The 17279-nt window shown below is 40.6% G+C and overlaps 1 protein-coding gene across 1 annotated transcript in view; it reads left to right on the top strand.

Annotated features, from left to right (window-relative positions):
• The window catches only part of HTR2A (5-hydroxytryptamine receptor 2A), a 67107-nt gene extending 50438 nt beyond the window's left edge, over positions 1 to 16669 (top strand). Inside the window, exon 4 of the mRNA XM_027557235.1 lies at positions 13321 to 16669. Within this exon, the coding sequence (XP_027413036.1) occupies positions 13321 to 14120 (800 nt within the window). The 3' untranslated portion in view covers positions 14121 to 16669. The remainder of the gene's footprint in view (positions 1 to 13320) is intronic.
• Positions 16670 to 17279: the final 610 nt, after the last annotated feature.

Raw genomic sequence — 17279 nt, 5'->3', positions numbered from 1 at the left:
GAAAAACCATAGCCTTGACTAGATGGACCTTTGTTGGCAAAGTAATGTCTCTGCTTTTGAATATGCTATCTAGGTTGGTCATAACTTTCCTTCCAAGGAGTAAGCGTCTTTTAATTTCATGGCTGCAGTCACCATCTGCAGTGATTTTGGAGCCCAGAAAAATAAAGTCTGACACTGTTTCCACTGTTTCCCCATCTATTTCCCATGAAGTGATGGGACCGGATGCCATGATCTTCATTTTCTGAGCTTTAAGCCAACTTTTTCACTCTCCACTTTCACTTTCATCAAGAGGCTTTTGAGTTCCTCTTCACTTTCTGCCATAAGGGTGGTTTCTTCTGCATATCTGAGGTTATTGATATTTCTCCCAGCAATCTTGATTCCAGCTTGTGTTTCTTCCAGCCCAGCGTTTCTCATGATGTACTCTGCATAGAAGTTAAATAAACAGGGTGACAATATACAGCCTTGACGTACTCCTTTTCCTATTTGGAACCAGTCTGTTGTTCCATGTCCAGTTCTAACTGTTGCTTCCTGACCTGCATACAAATTTCTCAAGAGGCAGATCAGGTGGTCTGGTATTCCCATCTCTTTCAGAATTTTCCACAGTTTATTGTGATCCACACAGTCAAAGGCTTTGGCATAGTCAATAAAGCAGAAATAGATGTTTTTCTGGAACTCTCTTGCTTTTTCCATGATCCAGAAGATGTTGGCGATTTGACCTCTGGTTCCTCTGCCTTTTCTAAAACCAGCTTGAACATCAGGAAGTTCACGGTTCACATATTGCTGAAGCCTGGCTTGGAGAATTTTGAGCATTACTTGAGTGCATACACATAGCCAAATAACAATATTGTGATAGTTTCAAGTGGATAGCAAAGGGACTCAGTCATACAGATACATGTATCCATTCTCACCCAAACACCCCTCCCATCCAGGCTGCCATATAACACTGAGTAGAGTTCAGTGTGCTATACTGTAGGACTTTGTGAGTTATCCCTTTTAAATATTGCACTGCTATCTTTCTAGAGGCTTCCCTGATAGTTCAGTTGGCAAAGAATCCGCCTGCAATGCAGGAGACCCCAGTTTGATTCCTGGGTCAGGCAGATCCGCTGGAGAAAGGATAGGCTACCCACCCCAGTATTCTTGGGCTTCCCCTGTGGCTCAGTTGGTAAAGAATCTGCCTGCAATGCAGGAGACCTGGGTTTGATCCCTGGGTTGGAAAGACTCCCTGGAGAAGGGAAAGGTTTCTCCCATCCAGGCTGCCACATAACATTGAGTAGATTTCCCTGTGCTATACAGTAGGATTTTGTGGGTTATCCATTTTAAATATTGCACTGCTGTCTTTCTAAATCACCTGTGTCTATTTCATTTTCCCTGCAAGATCTTGGGCTTCACAAAGGTTCTCAAAGGTCTTCTGTGGTATACTCAGAGTTAAGCATAGTGTCAAGGACATTATAATAACTGCTATCTTAAAAGTTTGCAAGATAATTCAGACACATTACCTTGTTTTCTCACCAAGGCCCTATAGGTAAGTTAGGGAAGGCCTCTTTTTATTATCTCCACCTTACAGAGAAAGGCGTCACAATTAAGCCGTTTTCGGTCACCCAGCTAGTGACTGACAGAGTCAGGATGCAAACCCGTGTCTTGTGATGCCTTATTCTGTGTTTTCCTCACTGTCTTGTGCTACTTTCCTAATATGTAACCTGTGTCATTTACCTGAAGGAGAACTTTGAGAAAAACAACAACCTTAGATCTAGGTTATGAATCAGAACAGACAGGAATAAACCCAGGTCTCCTGATTCTCCCTCAGACACTGCATTTCTCAGCATCTTTTCCCTGTGATTATAGCTGTTGAGATGGTCAGCTCATGTGCTGGTTAATCCTCTATGTAGTTTTCTCAGAAGGTATACAAGTTAAGGATCCCGGAATTATCTGATTTCCCTCTCTCTGCCCTAGGTGGCTAACTGGTAAGCTCATGTATTGTGTTTTTCTGGCAAAAATGAAGGATAACATTATGAAATAATCCAGTAAATTCAAGTTATGTCTATAAGAATTATTATTATAATTTACCTTTGTAATTCCTCATCTTTTCTCCTCTTTCCATTCATTCATTCAGTCAGTCCCACAAGCATTTGCCCAGACCCACGTATGAGCAGCACTGCGTTAGCTACTGGAGGAACCTGCAATAAGTAAAACAATCGATGTCACATAATCGATTATCATAATGAGATTATCATCTCATGGTTGAAATGGCAATTCTAGAGAAAAATTCTAAGGCATTAGAAGGGTGGGTGAGCTCAATATAAATAATTTATGGAGGTGATGAAGGTCTATAGCAATGCTGGAGATGCACAGACCTGGGTCCGATCCCTGGGATGGGAAGATCGCCTGGAGGAGGGCACGGCAACCCACTTCAGTATTCTTGCCTAGAGAATCCCATGGACAGAGGAGCCTGGTGGGCTACAGTCCATGGGATAGCAAAGACTCAGACACAGCTGAAGCAACTGAGTACACACGCTCACATAAAGGTCTATAAAGGAAAAAGGCTCTTATTTTGGAGAAAAACAATTAGGGAAAGGCTTCATACCAGGGGTGTCTTAAAAGAATGATGTCATGAGATACGTCTTAAAAGAAATGTAGACTATGGTCTGGGAACATGATCTCCATCTATAGCCCCCAGATCACCCCCAAATCATCATACAGTCAAAGTAAAAACAAATGTAGCCACAAGACAAGTTGCCTTGCTCCACACACCCAGCCAGCTGCCACCCAGGTCCTTGCTACAGAGAAATTCTGGAGCTCCCCCAGGAGCTGGCAGAGCATTTCAGGGGAGAGAGTGGCATTGGAACTGATCTGGGGCAAAATGGAGAAGTGAGACTGTACCTTCCAGATTCTGCATACAGAGCATCTTCCTTCCCCAGAGGTGCTCAAGGCTTTTACGAACAAACCAACGTGCTTTAGATACCGCATTCCTCTCTGCCCTGCATCCCCAGATATTCTCAGTATTTCTCTCCTACAGTGTGCTTCTTTCCAAGGCCTGTGCCCTCAGGAGTCTCTCCTGCTATACACTTCTGTGTTTCCACAAGTTGAGCTTGGATTAATAGGTAACCCTCCGAGGTACTGCAGGTACACAGAATGGGACCCCTTGCTCCAGCAGCGGGACACCGCCATGCCCCAAGTACGCCACTGGAAGACACAGGTGGAGCAGGCAGATCTACTAGCTGAAGAGTCAGTTCAGTTCAGTTTAGTTCAGTCGTGTCCAACTCTTTGTGACCCCAAGAATAGCAGCACGCCAGGCCTCCCTGTCCATCACCAACTCCCGGAGTTCCCAAACTCATGTGCATCGAGTCAGTGATGCCATCCAACCATCTCATCCTCTGTCATCCCCTTCTCCTCCCTCCCCCAATCCCTCCCAGCACCAGAGTCTTTTCCAATGAGTCAACTCTTCGCATGAGGTGGCCAAAGTACTGGAGTTTCAGCCTCAGCATCAGTCCTTCCAATGAACACCCAGGACTGATCTCCTTTAGGATGGACTTGGATCTCCTTGCAGCCCAAGGGATTCTCAAGAGTCTTCTCCAGCACCACAGTTCAAAAGCATCAATTCTTTGGTGCTCAGCCTTCTTCACAGTCCAACTCTCACATCCATACATGACCACAGGAAAAATCAAAGCCTTGACTAGACGGACCTTTGTTGGCAAAGTAAGGTCTCTGCTTTTGAATATGCTATCTAGGTTGGTCATAACTTTCCTTCGAAGGAGTAAGCATCTTTTAATTTCATGGCTACAGTCACCATCTGCAGTGATTTTGGAGCCCAGAAAAATAAAGTCTGACACTGTTTCCACTGTTTCCCCATCTATTTCCCATGAAGTGATGGGACCGGATGCCATGATCTCGTTTTCTGAATGTTGAGCTTCAAGCCAACTTTTTCACTCTCCTCTTTCATTTTCATCAGAGGCTTTTGAGTTCCTCTTCACTTTCTGCCATAAGGGTGGTGTCATCTGCATATCTGAGGTTATTGATATTTCTCCCGGCAATCTTGATTCCAGCTTGTGTTTCTTCAAGTCCAGTGTTTCTCATGATGTACTCTGCAGATAAGTTAAATAAGCAGGGTGACAATATACAGCCTTGACGTACTCCTTTTCCTATTTGGAACCAGTCTGTTGTTCCATGTCCAGTTCTAACTGTTGCTTCCTGACCTGCATACAGGTTTCTCAAGAGGCAGGTCAGGTGGTCTGGTATTCCCATCTCTTTCAGAATTTTCCACAGCTTATTGTGATCCACACAGTCAAAGGCTTTGGCATAGTCAATAAAGCAGAAATAGATGTTTTTCTGGAACTCTCTTGCTTTTTCAAGCCACATGTAATATCCTTTACAGTTCAAGATATGACATAAAGAAGACAGAGAACACCACATGGCTGTGTCAGAATCGAGAAAGGTGAATAATGACATTAAGACCAGATCACAGAGACCTTACAGAGTGGGCTCGAGCACTAGGGACACTGTTCCTGACACGCCTTCTAAGCCCAGAGGCCAGGAAGTGAGTTGTCACGTGTGAAATTCATTCTTCAGGCTTTCAGAAGGAATCACTCCAAAACTCTATCCCTTTTTAAACACATGGAAGAAAAGATATAGTTCTTCCAAGATGTATGTTGGGCAGAGATGAAATTTTGTAAATAAACCTTTGCTCTTGAGCACATGGCTAAATATACGGTCTAGAAAAGGACACTTTTCCATTGATGGATAGTGTGATGTCCACTTATTATCAATACAGATGACGAGTTGAATGAAAGAATTTGAAAAGTTTCTCTGTTGTATTCCAACGAGAAAATGAGACTCTGATCGTTTTTTTCAAATTCCATCATATCATTCAGATTCTATCTGGGCTTCATGACATATGGTCAGGTGAAGAAGGTGGTGGAAAGACACCAATCTGCCTGGGATGAGGCACGTGGATGGACTTCCAGGTGAACTGTCCACAGCTGAAAACACACCTTCAGCAAGTCAGAATGTAGTCTCTTGACCTTTCAGTACAAGATGGTCACACTAAAATCACAACTTCATTGGGGCTGAGGGTGGGGGGTAAATCAAGAGTTTGGGATTAACATATATACACTATTATATAGAACAGATAATCAATAAGGACCCACTGTATAGCACAGGGACCTCTACTCAGTATTCTGTAATAACCTACACAAGAAAAGAATCTGAAAATGAATGGATATATGTATATGTATAACTAAAGCACTTTAGCTGTATACTTAGTAACTATCTTGTGGCTGTTTAGTTGCCCAGTTGTGTCTGACTCTTTGCAACCAGATGAACTGTAGCCCGCCAGGCTCTTCTGTCCACGGGATTTCTTCCCAGGTAAGAATACTGGAGTGGTTTGCCATTTCCAGTTCCAGGGGATCTTCCCAACCCAGGGATCGAACCCGCGTCTCTTGCATTGGCAGGCAGATACTTTACCACTGAACCGCCTGGGAAGCCCTAAATCATCTGTACACCAACATAAAATAAAAATTAAATTTAAAAAAGCACAACTTCTGGGCTATAAACACAATGGAAAAGGAATGAGGGTCAGAAGAGCAAGAGGTCACCTTTCTAGGAAGCAAGGAGAGGGAACCAAGACCACCAGCTTGGGCGGTGAGTGCACAACTGCATGTCCCGCGGGCAGACTTGGATCATTCCTTCCAAGAATCGTATATGGACTGGGGCAGAATACAAGCTTGAAAGGCTTTTTGGACATTTAGTCATAGTAGTTAAAGAATTGCGACAAAGACTTGGAGCTTAACCTCACTCAACACTTTTCTCCCCCAATTAACTACTACTCTCCATCAATTCTTCACGTTGCCTTGCTGTTTGCTGCAGGAAGTTGGCCTGAGTCGGTTGGAAAATTAATAGATTTATTTAATGAAAGCAAAGGGCAGAATTGTTAAATTTTACTTGATTTGGTTTTATTTCACAATCAACACTTTTTACTGCACTTTTAATCCTATACATCTTGGGTTCTTGACACCGGTTGTAGATTAAGATCAGCTAGGTGTTCTTTTGTTTTAATAATAATGTCCTAGCAGGACCTGAGCATTAGTATTGTTCAAAGTACTAATGTCAGAACTTCTGGGAATGGAGCCCAGGTGATGAAATTTTCAAAAGCTCCCCAGGTAATATTAATATGCACACAAGGTTGAGAATAACTGCAATATAAAAAAGAAACTAGGTATTGATTATAAGGATTTCAGTTTTTAAATATCTGTCTGGCTTCAAAGATAATGTCTCACTAGAGAAAGTTTCGACTTTGAGAGTAAAGAATGAAAAAGAAAGCATCAAGGTACAGAGGATCATTGGGGATTGTGTGTGTGTATTCTATAGGTAGGGCACTGATATAATTTAGGGGTTATTAACAGCCTTGGGAGCAGGAACTTTTCTGATAATCTAATTAAGGCTCTATCTTCTCTAAAACAATGTACATATACATAAATTTTGGAAATGTTAGGGCTATCACCGTGTTCCTACAACCAATGTTAAGGACCTCTGATACAGTCATAGACTGTTATAACTACCATAAAAGGAATAAATAAGCAAGTAAAAAAAAACAGCCATAAGAACTGAGAAGCCTAAGACTGGGTCTTGATTTTGCCCCCAAATTGCTGTGTGATTCTAAACAAATTACCTAAGCTTGCTAAACCTCAGTTTTTCTATAAAGTGAAATGTTTATCTGCCTATAGGGCAGTGTAGATAACATTTTTACAATTTTGTAAAAATAAAATCAATTCAGAGTAAATGCATAACTGTAAAACTACTTTGAAAAGCTACAGTTTATTAATAGAGATATGCAGGGGGCTTCCCTGGTGGCTCAGTGGTAAGGAATCCGCCTGCCAACACAGGAGACATGGGTTCGATCCCTGACCTGTGAGGATCCCACATGCTGTGGAGCAACTAAGCCCGCATGCCCCAACTACTGAACCTGGGCTCTAGAGCCCGGAAGCCACAATTACTGAGTCCACGTGCTGCAACTACTGAAGCCAGGGAGCCCCAGCGCCTGCGCTCCACCGATGGCAAGAGAAGCCACCGCAATGTACTCGTGTACTGCAGCTAGAGAGTAGCCCCTGCATGCAACTAGAGAAAAGCCCAAGCAGCAGTTAAGACCAAGCACAGCCAAAAATAAATAAATAAATAAGATCATTTAGGGAATAAAAAGAGATATTCAGAATTTATCTAAGAAGAAACATACAATTTCTTGGGTAACTGACATGCATATCTGGCTTTCCCTGTTATGTACACCTGCCTCGTTAGCAGACCATCGATTTATAAGGAATTCAGCAACTCTTGAGCAGACTCAGAGCTATATTAGAAGCTCTGTACTAGAAGGATGGTAAGTCCCAGCGCCAATTGGCCTATATATGCAACCTATCTCTCCCTACGCTACAATGGGTAGCCTGCTGTTACCATGTGTGGTGTTTTCTGTCAAACTGCTAGTAAATCCATTCGTATTACTTTAAAAAAAAAAAAAACTCATGTATTATAATGCAAAGGAAGACTAGTAGTTTCAGGAGAAAGAAACCTATGAAGCAAAATTTGGTCTTTGAGGCCCTGGGGATTCCCAGTGGCTCCCTATCAGAGAATCTGTGCTTCTTATTTCACAAGGAAACACTGTCTCAGAAATACCTTCAGACCCAAGGTATTAAAGTGTAAAAATCTAGGACTGAGAATAAAGTTTGCTTTTCACAGTCAGTGCTGCAGAGTTAAGGCCATTCACCCTGACTGTGGTAAGATGTTAACCAGAGGGGCAAACTTTGTATGCAAATTCTAAACAGGGTTACCCTAAAAGAAAGATCACCAGCCGAAACCTTCATGTTCCTGGGTGTCTAAGGTTCCTATTCACTTCATTGTCTTAGTCTTAATAAAAGGAAATAAGCAATGCGCAAGGAGGATCTGATACTGATACTGAATTTCGTTGGCTGTTTTCCACTCCTCAGAAAAATATATTAAAATGCAGAGTAGCTCGAACTACTGTCTGTCTGTTCATAAAGGAAAACGCTTTATGTGCAGAAATTTCAAGTGAGAGGAGATCTCAGGTCTTCAAAAGCAGCTATTATCAAACAAAGCAACCAGAAAATTAAAGCACTGTAGACGGTTCCGACCACAGTCTCGGCTGTCTGCCAGCGTCTCCATCTCTCTTGGTGGGAGCGTTTTTGAATTGCTTATTGTGTCCACAAAGTCTCTCTGAGTGTTCTGCTTCTTTGACATAAAATTCCTCCCCCTCCTTTACAGACTATTACTTTAACTGTATAGTTAGTCTCTCCCTAAACCCCTATTTACCATCTGCTCTGAGCGAGGCACTGAGAAGAACGGTATCTGAGAGCATTCAAGGTGTTTCTGTTACACGTAAAGAGGAATGGCCATTAAGGACCTAAGCACTTCATTCTGTCCCTCCCAGCCAAGGTCCCCCGAGTTGAGGACCCACCTGTGCCTCTCGCCCCACCCACTTTACAGTAGCTCTTCACCCCAGACCTAATGGAGGAATCTCAGCTTCTATGGTCATTCCTCTCCCTCCCTGACCACAGAAGTTGGGCCATTCTGGAAGGGTGTATGTATGAAAGAGAGAGAGAGAGAGAAAATGTCTTCTCCCCAAACAAGGACACACATTTGAATTCCAAATGATTGAAAATGATTGAAGAATTTGGTCTCTTAAGCAATCCTATATTCTGGTTAATTGAGAACTGCCACTTATATAAATTACCAGGTCACATACAAATAGGGCAAGAGGCTCTCAAGGTGGTGACTTCCTCTGTATTAATCAGGAAAATGCACAGCTAAGAGTTGAATAACAAAATAAAACACTTTTTTTGGATGGTTGGTATTTTATTTATGTGTATCATGACAAATCGTAATGGCTGTAATTCATCACATTAGAGAAGCAATCAACAGTTCTAGCTGGACAGAATTAAAATTGATTGAGACCCTTCGTCACCCTGGCAGAAGATAATAATTACATCATTATTTATTAACTATAGAGCCAATAGCCAACAGTCTTTTTAATTTCTTTTGATTTAAGATCTAATATACATTAAAGTGGGCTTCCCTGGTACCTCAGTTGGTAAAGAATCACCTGCTATGCAGAAGACCCTGGTTCAATTCCTGGGTCGGGAAGATCTGCTGGAAAAGGGATAGGTTACCCTCTCCAGTAGTCTTGGGCTTCCCTGGTGGCTCAGCTGGTAAAGAATCCACCTGCAATGATGGAGACCTGGGTTCAACCCCTGAATTGGGGAGATCCCCTGGAGAAGGGAAAGGCTACCGACTCCAGTATTCTAGCCTGGAGAATTCCATGGACTAGATAGTCCAACAGGTCACAAAGAGTCAGACACTACTGAGCAGCTTTCACTTTTTCATACATTAAAGTCCAGAAAATATAAGCAAAGCAAAATATGACAAAATTAGGGGAAAATCAAGTGAATGTATTTAATCTGAATAATCCTGGGAAAAGGCTGCTCTTGTGTTTATGTCTCATTGGCAGAACAGCTAGTCTGCACTGAACACTGTCCTGGGTCCTCTGCATCTTTGGTTCGTTTTCTCCTCACCACATCCATAGAAGCATATTGGTTGCAACCATTCTAAGTAGTGAACAACTACACTAACAAGGATTGTGTAGATTAATATAGGAAACACCTTATATAGATAGTGCAAACACCTAGAAAAACAAAATACTCTTCTTAGAAACCGCATCTCAACTTGCAGGGGAGCAACAGAGACACAGACACAGAGAACAGACTTGGCACAGTGAGGGGAAGAGGGTGGCATGAACTGAGAGAGTAGCGTGAAAACACACACATTACCACGCGTAAAATAGGCTGCCAGTGGGGATTTGCTGTATGACACAGAGAGCTCAACCCAGTGCCCTGTGACGATCTAGAGGGGTAGGATGGGGTGGGAGGTAGGACGGAGGTTCAGGAGGGAGGGGACATATGTATACCTATGGCTGATTCACGTTGATGTATGGCAGAGACCAGCACATTATTATAAAGCAATTATCCTCCAATTAAAAACAAGTATTTTTTTTCTAAAAAAAGAGTCTTTTGAAGGATAAGCAAAACTGGTATGTATCCAAAACGTCAGAGGATGTTCTTCTTGGAACCACATTTCTTCCATCTCTTCTTGGCCCACAGCATGTTCCCAGAAACAGGCCAGGGACAGAGAGGAATGAAGGAAATGAAGAGTCATCGCGCACACTGAGTGTCCTTAAGAAGAGTTCTGATGTCATTTATCTCCACCTTCCAAGAATCCTGGGATGGCCTCGCACAGACAAGTGACAGATACTGTCGGTTCAGTCTGTGACCATAATGGCCAATGTCACTGAGGAAGATCTGCGTCCAGCATTACAGTAACTCAAGCTGATGTACCCTCCTTGCAAGGATGGCCAGCGTGAGGTGACGTGAGGTTAGGACAGTCCAATCCCTGGTTGGATGGAGATGAACCCAAAGGAAGTTTTCCGTGGATAGCAAGAGTCAAGCAAGCAGTAGCTCCTGGCATGGGTATGAAACTGTTGTTGGCTGGTTTGTGACCACTTATTAGACTCTAAATGGTGTCAGAAGCAAGGACCAGGGCACCCCCTGTTATACAGTTCTGAAGGAGCTGAAAACATGGGCAGGAGATAGAAACTTTTTGCTGACTTTCTCTGGGGTGCTGCTGTGGTTTCTACCCTTCATGAAGGAAGCAACCTTAAACTAAGCTATAAAGAGCATTTGAGGACTTCCCTGCTGGCTCAGTGGATGGGAATCTGCCTGCCAAAGCCGGCGACACGTGTTCCATCCCTGTTCCGGGAAGATTCCACATATGCAGAGCAATTAAGCCCATGTACCACAGCTACCGAGCTGGCGCTCTATGAGCCACAACTACCGAATCTGTGTGCCGCAACTACTGACCCCCACTCACCTAGAGCCTTGCTCCACAATGAGGGAAGCCCTGAAATGAGGAGCCCGTTCGCCGCGACAAAGAGTAGCCCCCACTCGCTGCAACTAGAGAGAGCCCACACAAAGCGATGAAGACCCGGCACAGCCAAAAATAAAACAACTAAAAAAAAAAAGAATATTTAATTATTTCTGCATCATCCTGATCATCCTGATTCTTCCTTTATGACAAACACATGATTTCCTGGCCTGACCATTCCCAGACCAGAAAAGGAAGACATTCCCACTTCCCCAAAACTGCACAGTGATGGTGGTGGCCATCTGGCCTAACACCATGGAAGAGAAACTAGCATGATTAGAGGCCAACTATTGCCTTTATTCCCTCTGCTCCTTCCTCTGCCTGAGCCTAACAACTCTAAAAGTTCCCCAAATTTGAGTGAAAAGGCAACTTGACCATGGACTCAAATTCCCATATATTTGGCTCATTCTGTCCCCAAATCTTATATGTGTCAATAAGAAAAGCCCGTGGCTGCTAATTTGTTTGTAATCCACCCTTCTGAATGCTTTACTTACAAAATTATTTTTAAAAATATATAATACCTTTTATGGGACATTAGGAATGTGGATACCAACTCTGTATTTAATAATATTAGAGAAATATTAAATTTCTATGTAGGAATGGGAATGGTATCATGATAATATCAGGATTTTTAAGAGTGCATGGCTTTTATAAACACACTAAAGTATTTACAGATTGAATGATATGATGTCTTAGATTTGTTTCAAAATAACATGGGAGGGTTGCAGCAGGTGGGGATATGGGTGAAACAAGATTAGCCTCCAGCTGATCATTGTTGAAGCTGGGTGGTAGGCTCATTGCGCTGGATTTTGTGTTGTGGTGTTTGTATATGTCAGAAGTTTTCCATAATAAAAATATTTTTTAAAAAAAAGAATCAAAACAGGTTAAAGTTACTTTAAATTCACATTAGAAAATCATATTTTTCAAAAATGATTAAAAATAGATGTAGTTATATGATTTAACATTAAATGAGATTTAAAGCTATACATAAAATATTGCCTGCATATATATATATATATATATATATATATATATATATTTACATATGCATGTAAATGGAAAACTAAAACTACAGAAAAAGCAAATTATGGGTGCCCCTGACTGGCAAGAATACATATTATTTGTAACTTGTTACTTTTTTTTTCATTTTCCTAATTTTCTAGAAAGAAATACATTAAGTTTTCAATTTTATGAAGTTATTTGTATAAATCATGCTCGTGATGCAGAAGGTGAAAAACAGAGTTATAGAACTGTACATGAAATAGAATCTGAATTTGTTTTTAAATGTGTGTGCATGGTGTGTGTATATGTATCTAAACTAAACATCATCAAATTGTTAATGATGATAATCTCTGAGTGATGGCATCATCGGTCTTTTTTTTTTTTTTTTTTCTTGGTCTGTTTCTTTTTCAGTTAATATCTTTGTCTCAGTCTGTTTCTTCTTCAATCAATAAGTATAATGTTATAATCAGAAAAACATAGCATAAGAAAAGTAATTTATTGCTATTTCTTTATAAGTAAAGGATTATCTATGTAGGACAATATAAATATAAGGAACTATGTAATGTATACTTAATGAAACAGATAAGTAAGTCCAAGGGAATTTTAATTCTCTTTGAAAGTATATGTTAAGCCTTTATTTTTTTTTATTTTATTTTTAAACTTTACAATATTGTATTGGTTTTGCCAAATATGGAAATGAATCAGCCACAGGTATACATGTGTTCCCCATCCTGAACCCTCCTCCCTCCTCCCTCCCCATACCATCCCTCTGGGTCATCCCAGTGCACCAGCCCCAAGCATCCAGTATCGTGCATTGAACCTGGACTGGCAACTCATTCCATATATGATATTATACATATTTCAATGCCATTCTCCCAAATCATCCCACCCTCTCCCTCTCCCACAGAGTCCAAAAGACTGTTCTATACATCAGTGTCTCTTTTGCTGTCGCATATACAGGGTTATTGTTACCATCTTTCTAAATTCCATATATATGCGTTAGTATACTGTATTGGTGTTTTTCTTTCTGGCTTACTTCAGTCTGTATAATAGGCTCCAGTTTCATCTACCTCATTAGAACTGATTCAAATGTATTCTTTTTAATAGCTGAGTAATACTCCATTGTGTATATATACCACAGCTTTCTTATCCATTCATCTGTTGATGGACATCTAGGTTGCTTCCATGTCCTGGCTGTTATAAACAGTGCTGCGATGAACATTGTTAAGCTTTTAAACAACGCTGATATAAAGTTGTTCTAACAGCCACCATTATGCAGTAATGCTCTTGCCTTCATATACTCACTTCCTTAATAATCGTGGCTCATTTTCCGTCCATCTCCAGGTATATCCATGCCAATACCAGTCTTTGGGCTCCAGGACGATTCCAAAGTCTTTAAGGAAGGGAGTTGCTTACTCGCGGATGAGAACTTTGTCCTGATTGGCTCTTTCGTGGCCTTTTTCATTCCCTTAACCATCATGGTGATCACCTACTTTCTCACCATCAAGTCGCTCCAGAAAGAAGCCACTTTGTGTGTGAGTGATCCTGGAACACGGACCAAATTAGCTTCTTTCAGCTTCCTGCCTCAGAGCTCCCTGTCTTCGGAAAAGCTCTTCCAGCGGTCCATCCACAGGGAGCCAGGCTCCTACGGCAGGAGGACTATGCAGTCCATCAGCAACGAGCAGAAGGCTTGCAAGGTGCTGGGCATCGTCTTCTTCCTGTTTGTGGTGATGTGGTGCCCCTTCTTCATCACCAACATAATGGCTGTCATCTGCAAAGAGTCCTGCAACAGGGATGTCATCGAAGCCCTGCTCAACGTGTTCGTTTGGATCGGTTACCTCTCCTCAGCAGTCAACCCGCTGGTGTATACACTGTTCAATAAGACCTATAGGTCTGCCTTTTCCAGGTATATTCAGTGTCAGTACAAGGAAAATAAAAAACCATTGCAGTTAATTTTAGTGAACACTATCCCGGCCTTGGCTTATAAGTCCAGTCAACTCCAAATGGGACCTAAAAAGAATTCGAAGAAAGATGACAAGACGACAGATAATGACTGCACTATGGTTGCTCTAGGAAAAGAGCATCCCGAAGATGCTCCTGCAGACAGTAGCAACACAGTGAACGAAAAGGTTAGCTGTGTCTGATGGGCTGGTTGCCATAGCAACCGTGGAGGGCAACACGGAGTCCGTTTTCCCTCTCTGGGAGGGGAAAAACATTGGGAGACTGGAGAAAATTAGGCCAGTCTAGTGGAACCAACAATAATATCTATATGCCTCATTTTATTCTGTCAATGAAAAGCAGGGTTCAATGCCACAAAACGTGCACTTCAAAAATATTCTGACAGCATTTCAGCTGTGAGCTTTACCGATATCATTTTTAACATTGTAAATGATGTGTCTTTAAAGTAATTAGCTTTTATTGTATAATTACAATGAGGCCATAAATAAATCTAAATTATCTTCTATTTTCAAGTGGAAACCTCGCTGCTATTTTGTCAATTGATGGCATGAGTTGGGTACCTTTTGCTGTAAATAAAAATAGCTCTAAATAGTGAAATATTGGTTACATATAATGGCCTCTTACATAAAGAAAAATTCTCTGTGAAACTTGCCATGATACATATTTTGAATGACAACAACAAAAAGACCCTAAGGACAGTGTTAGGAAATCTGTATTGCTATGATACTTAATTTTAAGAAACACTTGACAACTTTTTCATTCCTGCTTTTTCATAGATGCCATTTTGAAATATTCACAGAGCTGCTGGCATTTGCTGCACTTCAAGTTAATTCTTCTCCAAAGTGAACAAGATTTGAAATGTTATTTAGTAACTATTGCTGCTTTCTCTTCTACTACTCCTGCTTTATTCTGAATTTCCAATGTGATCTTGTTTAGTGTTTGCTCTACTAGGTAAACCTATCAAAAGGATAATCAAACATTACCAGATACATTTCTAGAAATTGCTTCTCCTAAACAGCACCGCAGAAGTCTTTGGTATCTTGCCCGTTAATGACTGCATTGTGCATGCGCTCCTCTGAGCAGTAAAGCAGTATTGATGTAACTATCAGGATTGAGGAACAAACTCAGGTTTTTTGGCTACTGACTGCAGTAGAGTCTTAGGTTTGTTTGTTCAGTTGCCCAGTCTTGTCCAACTCTTTGTGACTCCATGGACTGCAGCATGCCAGTCCATGGGGTCTTGGGACAACTCTGTAAAACTCAGTGATCCTCCTGTTGGCATCCATTAGGTAAATCAATGCTTTCAGATCAATGTATGTTATTTACTTAAACCGCTCCGTTTTGGATTCACAATCGGTGACTGAGTGTACACTACGTGTGAAGAAACGCCCTAGGTATAAAGTTATAAAAATAATTAAAAAAAGATCTTTGCCTTTAAAGACAAATAACCTAATTACAATGGTTCTTATCAAAAATAGTAATTAACAGACATTTAGAGAACCAGTTCAATTTATCTCCTTCTCATCTGGCTCAGAAACAGGTTTGTCTCCACTCTGAGGATCGTCTTGTCAGTTTCCTGACCGTTTGCCCATGAATACCCACCAAACGAAGGAGGGGGAAAATACCACTGAAGGTCAAAATCTGCAAATTAATTCAGGAATACGCACTTCAACCTTGACCCCCAACTCTGACTAACAAATACTGAGCGAAATTTTTGCTCCACTTTCCTAAAAACAAGCTCATTTATTACTCACTGACGCTGGACTTCCTACCCCTAAAAAAGTGGTAATGTAATATTTTGTAGGAAAGTTTGCTAAAGAGACAGAGATGAACAGCAGTTAATTCACCTTGATGTTACATTACTCTAATTTAAACTGCACTTTCTTATTGGAACAGATGTTAGATATGTTATTACAATACTAACGCCTCTGTATAAGTCAAAAATAGTTTTCTGCTCTACGACATTTCAAAAAAATCCTCTATTTGAAACCTAAAGAATGTGGGAAATACCATTGTGTAATTTGGAAATGCATTTAGGGCTATCCTATTAATAATTATGTTCTTTTAAGTACATTGAAAGGTGTCTTTTTCAAAGCTAGAATTTATGGTAGGCTGCTAATATCTAGGCTCCATTTGAACTGAACTATTTTAATGATTATACCATACTGATACAAAGGTTAAAAAGTCTCTGCTCTAATGTATTTTGCCTTAGTTTATAACTCTGTACATCTCATTATATAGTAAAGACTACAGATTCTACACCCATATTCTCAATCTTGGTCAGAATGAACATAAATACTGCCTGATATGTCTTTTGACTACGTATATATTACAAATGTGTCTGTTTTTCTCTCCATAATTATCTCTTCAAGTGTATATAGACAAACATGTATCTGTATACTTGTACAGACATGTTCCCATGCACTTTATTCAATATTTATATATTTATATGGAGGAAAGCAAGAGTCATTACTGAAAACATTTAGTATATACACATGTGTGCATGTTTGTATCATGTCAATTTAAATGTGAATTTCATGTTCTAAGGTTTCTATGATCTTCCATTGCTGTCAAAGCAGATTAAAATGTAACAGAGGTGTCAGCTCTCTAAATAAACTGGAAGTTGACCTAATTTTGTGGGAAGACTAACACAATTCAATGAGGGTGATGAAAGCACTGTTCCTTTTACATACTTGATTGATCCTAAATAAAATGGTAATTTTAGGCTCTTTGTTAAGTCTGGGGATTTTCAAATCACTACGTTTTGTGGGTGTTTTAGTTTTTTTTTTTTTTTGGCCCCATCACACAGCTTGCAGGATCTTAGCTCCCTGAACAGGGATTGGACCCACACCCTTGGAAGCAAAAGCACAGGAATCCCAACCATTGGACCACCAAGCAATTCCCACTAAGGCTTTTTAACATACCTCTTACTCCATTGAAATAGTCCTTGACTTATTTATGGATCTGTGACTAAAAGACTCATTCCTAGTCAATATTAAAGTAGAGTGACCAATCTTATTTTACTTTAAGTTGAATGGTAGATTCTTCCACATTTAAAGAAAAGAATTAAGTGTCATAGTTAGAGATACCTGTTTAAAACATGCTTAATCTACTTGGGCACAGCACCATCTCATGGTCATTTTTTAAAGTGCTACCATAGAAAAATTGAACTAAGCTACTGTAACTGCTTTTACAAAGGGTGCTTTCTCCACTTGTGCATCAACAAAACATATTTATAAAGTGTTAAATTATTCTGTGCCATATGGAACACATAGAGTGAAGATTATTTTATGTTATGATTTTAATCAAGGCTAAATCGATTTTGAGAAAGAATAAATAATTGTAAA

Source organism: Bos indicus x Bos taurus, chromosome 12, assembly GCF_003369695.1.
Source record: "Bos indicus x Bos taurus breed Angus x Brahman F1 hybrid chromosome 12, Bos_hybrid_MaternalHap_v2.0, whole genome shotgun sequence".
Taxonomy (NCBI): domain Eukaryota; kingdom Metazoa; phylum Chordata; class Mammalia; order Artiodactyla; family Bovidae; genus Bos; species Bos indicus x Bos taurus.
Note: the sequence above shows the minus strand (reverse complement) of the source record. Positions and strands in the feature narration are given on the sequence as shown.